Source organism: Caloenas nicobarica, chromosome 11 (genome assembly GCF_036013445.1).
Source record: "Caloenas nicobarica isolate bCalNic1 chromosome 11, bCalNic1.hap1, whole genome shotgun sequence".
NCBI lineage: Eukaryota > Metazoa > Chordata > Aves > Columbiformes > Columbidae > Caloenas > Caloenas nicobarica.
In genome coordinates this window covers 21,055,138-21,069,809 of record NC_088255.1, presented here as the reverse complement: position 1 = coordinate 21,069,809, position 14,672 = coordinate 21,055,138, and the positions used below count along the sequence as shown (strand labels likewise).

The 14,672-nt window shown below is 52.6% G+C and overlaps 1 protein-coding gene across 2 annotated transcripts in view; it reads left to right on the top strand.

Annotated features, from left to right (window-relative positions):
* The window catches only part of NCKIPSD (NCK interacting protein with SH3 domain), a 44,271-nt gene that overhangs the window by 27,106 nt on the left and 2,493 nt on the right, over positions 1–14,672 (top strand). For both annotated transcript variants that reach the window (XR_010606793.1, XM_065642507.1), the window contains exons 6-11: positions 3,103–3,273; positions 4,396–4,482; positions 5,871–6,009; positions 9,528–9,608; positions 10,883–11,011; positions 12,840–12,932. Coding sequence is in view for 1 of the 2 variants with exons in the window: in XM_065642507.1 (XP_065498579.1) it covers positions 3,103–3,273; positions 4,396–4,482; positions 5,871–6,009; positions 9,528–9,608; positions 10,883–11,011; positions 12,840–12,932 (700 nt within the window). In the remaining variant the exon portion in view is untranslated. The remainder of the gene's footprint in view (positions 1–3,102; positions 3,274–4,395; positions 4,483–5,870; positions 6,010–9,527; positions 9,609–10,882; positions 11,012–12,839; positions 12,933–14,672) is intronic.

Sequence of the window (14,672 nt, the reverse complement as noted above, 5' to 3'; positions counted from 1 at the left end):
TTAAATTAGCATTGCTGTATTGCACTTGTGACTCAGACTCATCTCTGCCTTAAACTGAAGCTTGAAAACCGCTGCCAAAGGTGTATAATTCAGTTTGAGCTCAGCGATGGGCCCAGGCTGGTGGGGTCGAGCGGTTCCTGGATGTGTTAGAGATGGAGGGTCAAGTTGGGAAGTTGGCGCGGGAGGTGGCGTATTTCTGGAGGGGTTTCCCTCATGGTGCTGGGCTGTGACCGGTGCCTGGTGGCCGCCTGTTGTCCCCAAGGAGCCGTGACAAGCCCGATGGCTGATGTGGCCAAGCTCCCGCCGCTTCCCCCAAGCCCCCCTGGGCCGCCTCTCGCGTGCGGCTCCCGTTGGTTCATCGATTCGGCTTCGCTTAAAGGAGAATTGCTTTTGACAAGGCAAGCGCTGCTCTGGGGCTCGGCTTTTCCCGCGGGAGCTTTGTCCCTCTGCTCACTGGGGACAAGCGGGGTCACCGGGGCGAGTGCTTTCAAGGCTGCCTCCTTAGGCTGGACTGTCAGCCTGCCTAGGCAGGGATCCTTCTCTGTGAAATACTATAACAAAAGTGAATCGGGAGGGTGGGAGGAATGCGTTAGTGCTTAGGCAAGGCCTTTCATTAGCGATAATTGCTGGGGGAGCCTTTATGAAGGGGACACTGCCGACCTGTCCCACCGCGGGGCTGTGTCCCCGGGTGCCCAGACCTGCTGCTGCCCAGAGAGGGGCTGTTGGGTCTGTCCTGGAGAGCTGGGCTGGCCCAAGTCAGGAATCTCTCTTGCACCGTGTCCCACCTGGTTTAGCGGCTCCCGAGGATCCCGGCGGTCTGAGTGCCGAGCACGGCGTCAGCCGCTGGGTTTTTGTGATGGTGCTGTAGTGGGGATGGTTTGCTGGCAGAGAAGGGGTGAATTCCCAGAGCAGTTCCCCTGAAATGTGTCTGAAAACCTGCCGTATGGTTTACCCAAGGCAGATCTGAGCTCATCTGGAGGGAAACTGCTGGTAGGTGTGTCCACAGCACTGGTGATCCAGAGAATCACAGAATTGTTTTGGTTGGAAGAGACCCTTAAGATCATCAAGTCCAACCATAACCTAACTCTGGCACTAACCCATGTCCCTGATAACCTCATCTGTACCTCTTTTAAATGTATCCAGCACGTGGGATGGTGGGGAGGAGGCAGAGGAGGGGTGAGGAAGAGCTCGGGAGGACGGCACCTGGGCAGGTGTGGCCACCTCTGAGCAGCGTGGGTGCGACAAGGTTCCCAAAAATGGGTTCGGGCATCTCAGGAGGAACAAAATTCCTGCAGCGGTTTGTTCTGCTGGGCTGGGCGGAGGGAACTACTTGAAGCAGCAAGATAACGCAAAGTGGCGTTGTTAGAAATACCGAAACCTCCTCCTGCTCGTGGGCTCTCCGGTGGATTCCTGGAAAGGACCTTATGACGAGGCTGCAGGTTGGAGTAGCTGCCGAGATGTTTAATAAGCAGAGCCCTGACCAGGGATGGGAGGGCTGAGGATGGTGCTGAGAGCGCATCGTTACAGCGGTGGGATTGACGAGCTCGTTAATGGGTTGATCTCATCCGAGTCCATTAGGAGCTTGATGCTCGGCGGAGCCATAAGGGCTGCAGATGAAGGACTGGGGGAAGCAGATTAGCGATAAGAGGCTGAATAGAGTGCTCATTAAAATGAGTACTCGTTAAAATGCTCATCCAAAAAGACGTTCCAGCCGTGGGCTGAGGTAGGACCAGCCCTGCACTGCTCGGGCGAGGAGGGTGCGAGTAAGATACGTACATGGGGAACGCAGCTGGGGCGCACAGGGACAGGCAGGTGACACTGCGGTGTGGTAGGTCTTCCTAAAAAAACGACGGGATGGCAAAACCAAGCGAGCCTCGTAATTAACGTATTTGCTCCTGTAATAAATCACCATTCAGTGGGATTTCTCTTGCATTTGTGCTCAGCTCCTGAAAGCTGCCGTCCTCTCTCGCAGCCGGTTACCTGGGTTTCTGCGGGGCTGTCCACAGCTCCCCAAAGTACTCAGAGCGCACAGAGGCTTGTGTTAACCCAGCAACGCTCCTGCCTTCGTTACCTGCCTGCCAAAAATTATGTAATGAGCAGCGACAACAAGAATCCTTTTTTATTATATAATTGAAGCACTGAGTTGAAATTCTAATTAGTTCACCCCCCAAATACCCTGAAGAAAAATACTAACATGTAAGAGTTATGGCGTGTTCTCTGAAGGGCTCTGAGCACCTGCCCGATGCCCGCGGTTTATTTGTTTCGTGGGGGGGTAACAGAGTATTATAAATACCTGTGGGTTTGGTGAGGCTGGGTCGCGCCGTGCTCTTGGTGAGCTGCTTTTGTGAAAGACGCGGCGTTGTTCGGCTACCCCCTGGGAAGGGAAAATAAGGGTTTAGCTGGTACTGAGCGTCGTGCTCTGGCCAAGCAGTTTGGGTTTTCCTTTAGGGGGTTACGAAACGTGCAGAGGGCTGTGGTCATCTGGGTTAGCTTCTTGCCTGAAGCTCCCCTCTTACAGGAGATGTTAATTCCCCTTACGGCAGCGTTTGCCCCCGCCGGGGCAGGCAGTGACCGTTCTGCCAGCACCCACTGGTTTGTGGCAAAGTGGGAAGTTTGTGACCTGCCCGTGTGCTGGGAGGTCACAATTCTGTGATCTTGGAGGGACTCGGGCACCAGTTCCCGCGGCTTTGGGAATGCTGGCTTCTCTGGATCAGCCTTAAGTTACTGAATGCAATAAGGAAAAAGGAGTGTGGGTTTGTGTGAGCTGAGGTTTCTCGGGTTCTCTAACAGCCTCGGAAGACAGATGACCATCCAGCAGGATGGTAGCAGCTTGGATTTAAAGACCTTCTGACCACGCACCAGTTCTGGTACCTATTTTGGTTCATTTACTGCATTAGCTGTGCAAGGAAAGGAGGCGAGTAGAGGACCCAAAAGTAAGAGCGCTGAAATAACGCGTGTGCCTTGAACTTGCTGTCTTTTTGCTGCCAGCTCTTGACTGAATGAGGTCAACTGCCAGTCCCGAGACACAGATTAGAGGAAACAGGCACCCACACAACCCCCAGCTGTCAGGACCCACTAACCCGCGGTTTCGCTGTCGCGCAGAACCTGAGTGCGGGGCTGCCCTCGGGCCAGATCTGCCACGACGAGCAGCGGCTGGAGGTGATCTTCGCCGACCTGGCCCGGCACAAGGACGACGCTCAGCAGCGCAGCTGGGCGCTCTACGAGGATGAGAACGTCATCTGCTGCTACCTGGAGGAGCTGCTTCGCATCCTGGTGAGTGCGCGTCCCTCTGCACGGGCAGAGCAGACAGCGGTGGTGAAGCTCCCTTCTTCTGGCTCCTTCGCCCCTGTGCTGCCATTGGATCTGCTGTTTCAGAGGACATGGGTTTCTTGCGCATCCTTTATTGTCAACGTGAAGCCCCGGCCTGTTGTGTGGGATCTGCGGCCGCTCTTGAGCTGCCTTCCTGTCCATCTTACAGAGCTGTTCTGCAAAGAGCTATAGAGCAGTTCTGCATGGGTTCTAGAGCTGTTCTGCAAAGGATTCTAGAGCATTCTTCCCAGTAGCTGTAGTATTTACAGAATATAAACCCTTCACCTCCAGAAAAACCCAGCCTCCCACAGAAAACCTACAAGTCTGCACTCCCAGGCTCATTTAAAACCTCTTCTGTTTATAACATCCTCTGTGGCTGGGAAGTACCCACAGGGTGAGGCAAATTAAATGCAAACAAAATTATTCAGTTACCTTGAAAGTGAGCTTGAAAGGTATTTTTTGTGAGAAAGTATGAAGCATCTCGCCACGTCTGTGCATACAGGAGAGGCACATCCGCACAGCGAGCAGCCCTGGGACATAGTGTCCCCATGCTGTCACCAGCACGTACAAGCCCATCTGTGTACGGGGAGTGTGATGATGTGGGAGCTGCTCCTCAGTGCAGTGACATGGTCTGTCTTGTGGGTTCCTGTGTGGGGTTTGCTCTGGCACCTATTTTGTATTCCTCTCCACTTCTGACATAAGCAGAACTGATATTTTTTTGTATGTAATAAATCCCAGTGTCTTTATCACTCATCATACAGCTCGTGCCATATGAGGGGGATTTTGTGCAACCGTTTCCTCCTAATTTAGGGGTGGGAGGAGATGTACAATTCTTCTCAGAATAGGAACGGTGCTGGAGCTGCCCTGTGCAACTGCATGATGTGCTCATCGAGGTGCTGCTCAGGTCCTGGGGTTTGTAGATATTTTCAGCCCAAAACATGCTGCATGGCAGAGATATTTCTCAATAATTCCCTTTGATGTCGAATCTGTGGGGTGGTGGTTCTCGAGCTGTCTCTGGGCTTTCTTTGGCGGGCACCTTGCTGCTCTGGTGTGTCCCTGGGCTGACCTGTTCATTTCTGCTTCCAGACAGACGCAGACCCAGAAGTTTGCAAGAAAATGTGCAAGAAGAATGAGTTTGAATCGGTCCTGTCCCTCGTGGCGTATTACCAGATGGTAAGGTGGCAGAACACATCATATCTCTCTTTTTTTTGAGATCTCCCTGAAGATGTAAAGGAGCAGGGTTGCTATGAGGAATATATCTATGATGTTCCCCCTGGATGGGGCAGGTCTGCGAAGGAGCTGGAGTTGCAGCACATCCCTTTGCGTGCTGGCGAATGTCAGTGCTGTGGATTTGAGTCGTATGGCAGAGCAGAGGATGCTCGAGACTTGGAATGTTTGCTGGCGCTGCTTTTATTATCTCCGCTGAGGGATAGAATCAGCGTCGCTAATATCTAGAGGAAGGATTTCTGAGGATGCCTTGGGAAAGCTGACAGGCTGTGGCTGCTGTGCATCAGTAAATAGCTTTGCTCAGGAAAGTGGGTTGTGAGCAGAAGCCTTGGGAGCAAGGAAGGAAATCAGTATTCAGCGGAAGGAATGGAAGTGTCGCCTTCAACACCTCTGCGGTGTTGCTTTTCCCCTCTCCTTCCTGCAACGTGCTGTTGTAGGACTCTGGGGGGATTAGAAACCTGTCCCCATCTTGTCCCTAAGTCCCCAACTACAGCACATCGAGCCTTGTGGCATTTAGCTTTCATCTGGCACTCGTGTGTCTGAACTCAGAGCTCAGCATCGGGGGCTGTAGCGTATCCAAGAGCACTGGGAAGGCAGACTGGGCATACTGGAGCCTGCTGGTTTTCCCTGCCTGCTCTTTGACCAGGATTTTGAGGAAGCCTGACCAGGTGGAGAGCAGGTGGGTCTCCTGTCGTGCCAGGGCTTGGCTCACTTGTGTTTTCTGAACCCCGGAGTTGTTGGCTGAGGCTGGAGTACGGAGGTTACCCCAGCACCAGAGCTCCTGTGCGGGAGCTGCAGGTTCAGCATCATCTTTGCTGGAATTCCCTGCGTGTCCCAAAACTTTCTGGTTATACTCTCTGCTCCCAGCACAAACCCGACAGCTCCACAGTGGAGGAGCTGCTCCCATCCTGTTCATTAACCATCACACACTGAGGATTTGCAAATATTGTGTAGTCAGGAAACCTCCTTCAAAGCAGCATTTGCAAAACCTCGGTGTGCTGAGGGATCCCCAGCTAAATCTGTTTGCTGGGGATGGGTGTAGGTTGTTGGTTTGTATCACGTTTAGGGGATGAACTGGGGCATTTCAGATCTGAGCTCTGGCTGCCGGGTGCTCTCTGACCGCCTGTGCCAACAACCTGTAGCCAGCCCATTGTGAACGTTATCAGAAAACAACTCTTATGCTGTAGTTACAAGCAAGTAGAGCTTCTAGGTTCAGCATCAGCCTGGGAAGGTCTGTGCCTGCCCAACAGCAGGAATTTCTAGCCATTTATGTTTCTGCCTTAGACTGAGCCCTCATCTGGGACACCGTTTCATCCAATGAATTGTTTTTGCAGGAGCACAGGGTGCCGTTACGGCTGCTGCTGTTGAAGTGCTTCGGAGCCATGTGCAGCTTGGATGCTGCAGTCATCTCGACGCTCGTGAACTCGGTGCTGCCGATGGAGCTGGCGCGGGACATGCAGACGCACACACAGGGTGAGCCAGAGCGATGGGCACAGACTGAAACGCGGGAGGTTCCATCTGAACGTGAGAAGAAACTTCTTTACTTTGAGGTGCCAGAGCCTGGACCAGGCTGCCCAGAGAGGTTGTGGAGTCTCCTTCTCTGGAGACGTTCAAACCCGCCTGTGCGATCCTGTGTGATGTGCTCTGGTGACCCTGCGTGAGCAGGGCTTGGGCCGGATGATCTCCAGAGGTCCCTTCCAACCCCAACCGTTCTGTGATTCTGTAAGCGGGTGAAAAGTGGCTCCGCTGTGTCCTCTGAACTGCCAGCCCACAGCTCTGCAGCATCTTTTCTTTCCCTGGCATCATTTCACGGTGAAGGGTTTTTCCCTCCTTGCTGTAACACATGGGCAGGACAGGCGAAGGGTGAAAAGCTGCTTTTCCTTTGCTGACAGGCCACTTTTGGTCACAGGAGCCTATGCACCGGTGTCCTGATCCCCTGCTGCCTTCCTCATGCTCAGCTTACGGCAGGCGCTTGTGCAGATTTCCTCTGTGTGGCATCCCGTCCTCCTGGCGCGGAGGGGTGACCGTCCTTGACCCAGACGTGTCCGTCCTTCAGAGGTGGTTTCATTAGCGGTTCCCTCCCGCCGTTCTGGTGCTTACTGCTGCATGTCCTGCCAGCTCATGGCGAGCAGTACCTTGTGTGACAACACGACCTTGAATCCTAGAACAACTTGGCGCTTATTTCAGTACTAAAAACCGGGGAATAGCAGCTGATCCGTGACATACTGTAGAATAGCTAATCCCTCCCGCGGATGGCGGGGACCGGAGTGATCGGTGCCAGCACTCAGCAACTGGGGAGCGTCGAACTGGCTGCAGCAGCTCTGTGGGATCCCCCCCGGCTTGTTCCTGAAGAGCAGGCGAGGCAGAAGCTCCGTGCGTGGCTGCTGGGCGCCTTTGATGAGAAGGCGCTTTACCCTGGGGCTGATGCAGGCGTGTTGGCCGCTGGCCAGTTCTGCTGCCAGATGCTTGGGTCTTATTGCTCCCGGACAGCCGCTTCCCTCTGCTGCCGCTGGCCTGCGCATCCATCAGTGTTAGAAGAGCTTATAATAAGCCACAGCGAGCCAGAATTAGCCAGAACAATTCCAAAGAAAACAGAGGGGGATAATCCAGCCTATAATTGTGACTTTCTCCCCAGAAGCAGCTCAGTGTTCAGCTGTCGGGCTCCTTTCACTTCAGTGCAGACGGTTGTGTCTGCTGCCAGCGCCTGCGTTTTGCACTGCTGCATTTAGAGGTTAGAAGCAAGGTCTTTGAAAGCCTCTGAGAAATACATTTCACACATAATAGCAGCTTTCTTAGTGGCACCTCAGCAGGCTTCGGAAGTGCAGGCTGGTGAGCAAACAGCCGCATCTCTCCTGCCCTTCACGGCCACTTCAGCGATGCTCATCAGTTCCTTGTCAGCAGAGTCCCTCTGCTTCAGGAGAGTTGTATTAATGCTGTTTACTTTCTTGCAGCCACTGGTGCTGCTCTGGAAGGAAAAAAAAAGATTAAAAGTTGTGCTTTGACTGGCAGTGACTCTGTTCTTCAGCATGGTGAGTCTTGGACGAGTCTCGCTGCAGCTGAGACACTCCAAAAACTTGTAGCATCTGTGCTGAGTTCACTGGGTTAATCTGCCCCGAGTTCAGCTTTCTGGCTGCTTTTCAGCACCCTTTGATTCAGCATCCTCAGGCAAATACAAGAAGATTTGCCACCTAGTAGTGGAGTCTGCTGTCGACCGAGACGAACGGACATCGGCTCATGGCAGATGGGCCAAGGACACGTAAAACTGCCCTCCCCACTCCCAGCTCTAATTAAGCTCTTCCTCCATATTTGCTACAACCACATATTTATTGCTGGCTTCTGGTTCTCAGATCATTATTTCATTGCCTTTGATGTGATGAGAGAAGGTGTTTTGCTCATGAAAGCCTTGCTGGGAGCAGCAGGTCCCTGTGTCTGCCTCCTGCAGCCTCCGGTACCCAACTCCTGAAGCCGGGGAGGAAAACATGAAAAATCGTGTGGGGAACAGTTTGCCAGATTCTCTTTCTGCTGCAGTGAGCTTTGGCATCGCTGACACCTTGTAGCTGAGAGCTTCTTATATAAGTCTGAATGATATTTAAGTCATTGAATATCCTCCCTCTCTGTTTACCAAGAGTAAACAGCAGTCTCAGCTTCCCTTTGCTGCCACACGGTCTAGAGCGCTCTCCTACAAACTCTTCACCTTGTTCATGCTGTAGTAGCTCTGGTTAAGCCCCAAATGAGCTATTTTTACTCAAAGCATTTGGTATTTGAGAACTCAGGCATCTTGTGGAGCTCTGACAAAGTCTGCATGTCCTTTGTTTAGCGTTTTTTCCCCCGCGCATACAGTAAATCTGAGAGCCGCCGAGTGTTGCAAGTCCTTTGGCCCAGCCCAGGAGTGAGCGGTGACGGCGAATGCATCAGCCTGTGCAGTCCAAACCAAAGTGCAGGGTGCAGGTGCTCGGAGGTGGATGGATTTGTGCATAGAGAAGCAAAACGTTTGGAGGGGGCACTGGAACCAGCAAGTATTGTGTGGGAAGCAGCACTGTTGGGAGGAGCATCGTACATTGAAGGGACTTTTTTTGTACTCTAATGAAAAGTAGTTTGGGTCAGTTTTTTTATAAATACGCCCTGAGTTTCCTTGTAACAAGCACCCCTAGGCTCTTTCTGGCAAATGTAGCTGAACTTTATTTAGCCAGTATGCGTGGTAACCTAATTCATAAAAATAATCCTCCTTTTCCTATAGTCTCCAGACTTGCTGAACTGGACAGAGGCCACATTTGATGATGACACAGACCCCATGCCATGACTTTTGGTTTTTTTTTTTTTCCTTCTGCAAATATCTGTTGAGGTGTATCCGTTAATTAGAGTTGAGGAAAGGCTGCGGTTCTGCGGGGCGTTCAGGTAGAGCCGCTGCCAGCGAAAATTGTGTCGAACCAGCAGGAGGTACCAGCGCCGGGGCCGCGGGTGGCCTGGCAGGTGGGCAGATGCGCCGCCTGAGTCGCAAGCAGCGATCTGGGCTCCCCGGGGACCTTTCGCAGCTCCAGGCAGAGCCGCGGTGGCGATCGCGGACACGGTGATGAGCAGCGTTGCCATCCGGGGGCGGCGGCGCTGGGAACAGGCGGCGTTTCGAGGTGGCCAGATGGATGCTTTTTCTGGGTTCAGTAATTACATAACTACGGGATGCGTCCTGGGACTGTGCAGGGGAGGTTTTTAATTATTCGGATCGAGTTTGCCCAGATCCTCTTAACTGGAAAAAAAAAAAATCAAGAATTCTTGTTGTGATTATTTATAAATTGCTTTGGAAACACGTGGCACAGAAGGTGCGTGGTGTGCTTAAACAGGGGGAATAAACACCCTTATTGCTCAGTAAATACAGGAGCGAGGAGCAGTCTAATCAGTGTTAAATGTCTGTATTATACGTGTGGCTTCCCAGCTGCAGCTGGGAAACATTTTTTCACATCCCCAGAAGTACTAAAGGCAGGACCTCGATCTTGCAGATCACCAGAAGATGTGCTACTCTGCGCTGGTGCTGGCCATGATGTTCTCCATGGGGGAGCCCCTGCCGTACCATCACTACGGTAAGAGCAGCTCGTGGTTAGGGCTTGACAGGACAGCAGAGCCCATGGGGGGACACGTGGGCTGTGCTGGGACCTTTCCTGGTGGGGACAGCTCGGCAAAGCACAAGAGCAGGGTCTGCTCTTTACCAGTAGAGCCTGGCTGCTGAGATGCTAGATTTCCAGAGAGAGCAGCGCAAATCTGGGTTCGAGCAGCCTGAATCTGAGTTGAAGCAGCGCAGGGCTGATGCCATGCTGCAGAAAAGGTGGATTTGCCCATCACCGTGACTAAGCGGCATTTTGTTTTGCCTCTGCCCTGCGTGAAAACACACAGCTCTTATTTGCCTCGGAGCCGTTCTGTCTGCTGGGGAGGCAGAGAGCCCAGATCGCTCCGTGAACACCCACTGGAGCTGTCAGCTGCACAACGTGGCCTCTTCCCTGTCTCCCTTCTCACCGGACGGTGCAGTCCTGGGTGCTTCCAGCTCTTGGGGAAAAACAGAGATGATTAAGGATATTGCGGTCAATAACAAAGTGCAAACTTTGTGCCAGATCTGCCTGTTTCATCCTCTGTCCTTTCATTCCAGCCTCCAGCCAGAAACCTCTGCCTGCTTCTTCCCCAGCCCATATCGTGTTCCTGTATTTGGGAAACTCTGGGCTCAGTTTTCCTAGAGATGCAGTAGAGATTTTTTATAAGCATCTCCTCAGCAGCTTCACCTTAAAACCCTGGTAAACAATACAAGATTTAAGCCGGTGCAGTACAGACTGTGAAATGAGCCTTCACACCTCTTGCTTTTCTCTCCTCATGTAACCCTGGCAATTATTTCCTGTGGATGGACTTATTTGCGCAAGCTCCTGAGCTTTCCTAAGAGCTAAATTGAAAAATGGGTTATTACTAATGATTTGGATGATTACTTCTTTTATTTTTTAAATAGATGGATTAAACCAGTGGTCAAGAATACAGATCTCTTCCTACCCGAAGCCTTCCTTGGCGGCAGTGATGCTGCAACAACGGCTAGAGCAGGATTTGGTGTTTGATTTACTCCAAAAGTTGCGAGTGGGGGAGCAATTTTCAGTGTTCCCCTGTGCTGTGGATAGTTCTCTGAGCCACTTGTCTCTCACACAAAGATACTCAGTGGTCGGTCTAGTCCCCTTGCAGGGTTGTTAACTCTCTGGAGGCTGACACCAACACTCTGCTAATGGTTTTTAAGCATAAAAGCCCAGAGAAGTGGCTTGCGTGGTCCCTGGTTGCTGGGTTTGTTTTCCCTGTGCTGTGAATTCCCCTCTTTCTCCTTGCGCAGAACATCTCAACTCTCAGTTTGTGCAGTTCCTGCTGGATGTGATCGAGGACGGGCTGCCCTCAGACGCTACCGACCAGCTGCCCGACTTATTTGTCAACGTCCTTCTGGCCTTCAATCTCCACATTCCAGGTGGGTTTGGTGCTGCCGTGCCTGGGCAGGGCTTGGGGGGGGCTGGAACGAGGGAGGGAGACCCTCACTGGGTCTTCATGGTGCTGCGATAGCCGCTCCAGCTCCCCTGGCCTCTGGAAATCCACTGTGCTTAAATATCGTGCAAAACCCTGGAGGAAAAAATGGTCTGAGAGCCCATGTCCAACCAACCGAGCCCTGGGGCGCAGCAGCTCCGCGGAGCCCAGCGGATTTCTCTCTCTGTACTTCCATGATCAAAGCAGCTCCTGGGCTGCACTTGCAGAACATGAGCGGAGTTTAACTCGTAGGCACAGATGATTTGGAAAAGAAAAATCCTTCAGCAGGCGTTTCTCGGTGGCAGTCCAGAAAGTCCTCTGCCTTCTGTAGGTCTGGACAAACCCGCTCATCCCGCTGCACCTCTGGAAGCTCATTCGGTGCCCGTGTGTTGGGGACGGGCTCTTCAACACTGGCCTGAGCTGCGGTGTCACCTGAGTGTCCTTGTCCTCTGTCCCCCTCCCGGCGAGAACAGACGCCACATCTGGTCCCCAGAGAAGGGTGTTTGCCCTCTCGCTGCCCGTTGTTGGACGATGGGAGAGCAGTTCCACATCCTGCTAAGAGAAGCCACTCCTTAACCCAAAACCTCCTGTTGCTCCAATTGTCTTTAGTTAATTACTTCATCTTGTTCTGCTTCATGGCTTTACCCTTGGTTTTGTGGAGAGGAAGGGGGAGGATAAAGCAGCAAGGACATGTCCAGTAATTTACCTGTTGAGTTGCGCTTCATTAAAATGTGTGTGAAAGTTTGTAATTTCAAGTGCAAGTTGATAGCACAGAGGCTGATGAAGCGTAGCCTCTGCTGCTTATCCATTACCCCTTCCCGCAGTTACCCAGGTACCTCTGGCTGCAGTAATTGGGCACTAACGTGCGACAGACAACGTGTTTCTGGGGGGTTATTGCCCACCTGGGCTGTAGCCAAGAGCAGTGACTTTACTCTGATACTAAGAACATGTTAAATGTTGTTCAGGTTGCATATTAGTGGATTGCATTTTTATTCCTCTCTCTGCAAGGTGCATCTGTCGTACCATTCGGTGGCGCAGCATTAGTTCAAAAACTCTCCTGAAAACACGTATTGATGCCCTTCAGTGTAAAGGATCCTAAAGCACTTTGCAGCCTGTGAAATATCAGCAGGCTGCCAGCCCTGTGCCACAGAACCAGCCGTGCTGCACTGCTGGGATGCTTCTGAGCATGTGCACACATGCACGAGGTCTGCTAGGGTGAACATATTTTAATTACAAAAAAATCACCCCCAGAGCAGCTAGGGGACATTTCCTAGAAGTCGTCCTCAGCCTCTCCCCTTGCACAGCCCCATGCCGAGTGCTGGGAAGAACAACTTTTCCCTTCTGGTTGCTCCTGGGGTCTGGTCGCCCTTTCTTATGAGAAGGTAACAAATCCCAGCAGGGCACTTGGTGATACAGACCGTGAAGGTACCAGGGAGCGGAGCCCTCGGCTTTGGAGCTCTGTGAGCAGAGGTGATGTTCCACAACATGAAACCTTTGCAAGGGATTTCACAGTATTTGCCTGGCTGGACGGGAGCTGACATGTGAATCAGGCACACGCAGTCCCAGGTGTTTCATGCACTGTTGCTGCATTTATTTCACCTTCCCTCTCCCTGCCCACCTGCTCTGCGGGGCTGAAATGTTTCATAGCCCTGATAGACTGTCGTTCCCCAAAGCTCCCCAGAGCATTGGTGCAAAACAGGAATCCTCCACTAGATATTTTTATTACCATGGCCTTCAGGAAACAAAGGGATGTGCTGAACAGGTTTGTTCCTTAGTTCCAGAACACAACGTGATCATGACTACAATAAGCAAGCACTCCAATGTCAAGACTTTCACAGAGAAGCTGCTGCTGCTGCTGAACAGGGGAGGTGAGTGTTTGCGGTGCTGTTACCTGCCTGGCAGGGGGTGCAGCTAATGGGGGTGCAGCGAGACAATGAGGCCGGAGCTCGTTACGGGCTGGGTTGTGTTGGGGAGGCAGGTGGCTGAGGAGCTGCAGGCTCAGGCAGGACGTGCTGCTTCACAGAATCACAGGAGGGTTTGTGTTGAAGGGCCCTTCCCAGCTCCCCCAGTGCCCCCCCTGCCATGAGCAGGGACATCTGCACCAGCTCAGGTTGCTCAGAGCCCCGTCCAGCCTGGCCTGGGATGTCTCCAGGGATGGTTCAGCCACCACCTCTCTGGCCAACCTGGGACAGGCTCCCACCACCCTCAGGGGAAAAAATTTCTTCCTCCTGGTGAGTCTATGAGGGTGACAGGCTGCATTGCTGAGGATGGAGCTGTGCAATGAATAAAGTGGTGCTGGTGGCATCTGGGCAGAGAGGAGAGGCCTCGGGGCTGCCTTTCCTGTGTCATTCTGGGGCAGATCAGCCCCGTCTCACGGCGCGGCCGGCTGCAAGGCAGGCAAGCTCCTGTCTGGGAGAAAATCTGGTCCTGGGCCACTTCTGTCCTTGGGCAGACAGGGCTCCATCAGCGCTGGCACACAAACCTCAGCCTGTGCTGGCAATTGTCTGCCCCAGGGGACAGATCCAGAGGGAGCTCTTGCCTTCCAAAATGCTGCTTCGAGCGGAACTGCCCATTTCAGAATTGCCGGCAGGTTTAGCTTTGTGTCTGCTCCAGCCAGACAGTGAGATCCACTGCACATGGAGAGCTTTTGCCAAGCAGATTGCTAGAAAGCTGGAGCTCTCCGTGGGCAGAGCAGTGCCAGGTCTCTGCCTGCGCCGTGTGCCACTATTGTGCTTTCTAATACCTTCTGGAGCACAGGGGCTTTGCTGCCGGAGATTCATTTTCTTGATTTGCTGGTAAATAACTCATCCTGCAATGCTCGCGGCTCATCTTACTCTGGCTTTAGTTCTCTTTGGGGTTGCAAATCACTGTTTCCGACCTATATCAGCTTCCATCTCAGTGCTCTTCTGTGTGGTCTCCTCCCAAAGCCTTTGTTTAGCCTTTTCCCTGACAGGTTCCCTGCAGGGATCACCTTCCTGCAAGGGCGGGGGGAAGAAAGAGGGGGGGCACAACCTAATGAAGATGCTTCTCTTGTCCCTGCCTTCCTGACAACTGCTGGGGGACTGCAGTGGCACAGAGCCCCTCTTGGGAGGTTTAGATTGGATATCAGGAAGAAAATTCTTCCCAGAAAGGGCTGTCGGGCATTGGAACAGGCTGCCCAGGGCAGTGCTGGAGTCACCATCCCTGGAGGGGTTGGACAGACGGAGAAGAGGTTCTCAGGGACATGGGGCAGTGCCAGGGGAGGGGGAATGGTTGGACTCGATGATCTTGAGGGTTTTTTCCAAACAAATGATTCTATGTTTTGGAAGAGAACAGGACGTGACGGCTCATTTACACTTGGAGGGGTTTCTTTTCTTGCTGCAGGATGGTACCAGCCTGGTCTCCCTGGTGAAAACTCATTTCTGGGACAGGGTTTTCAGAGGGGTTGTCGGACCAAACTTAATAAACCAGGGAGAAAATCAGTAGAAGCCTGTTGAGCAAGAAGGGGAGGCACTGGGAGGGGGTGTGCTAATGAGCTCTCACCTGGGATGGTAGGTGAAACATAAACAATGATTAATGCTAATGAGTTGGGTCTGGGCTTGACACCCTGCAGAGCTGCCATCCTGATT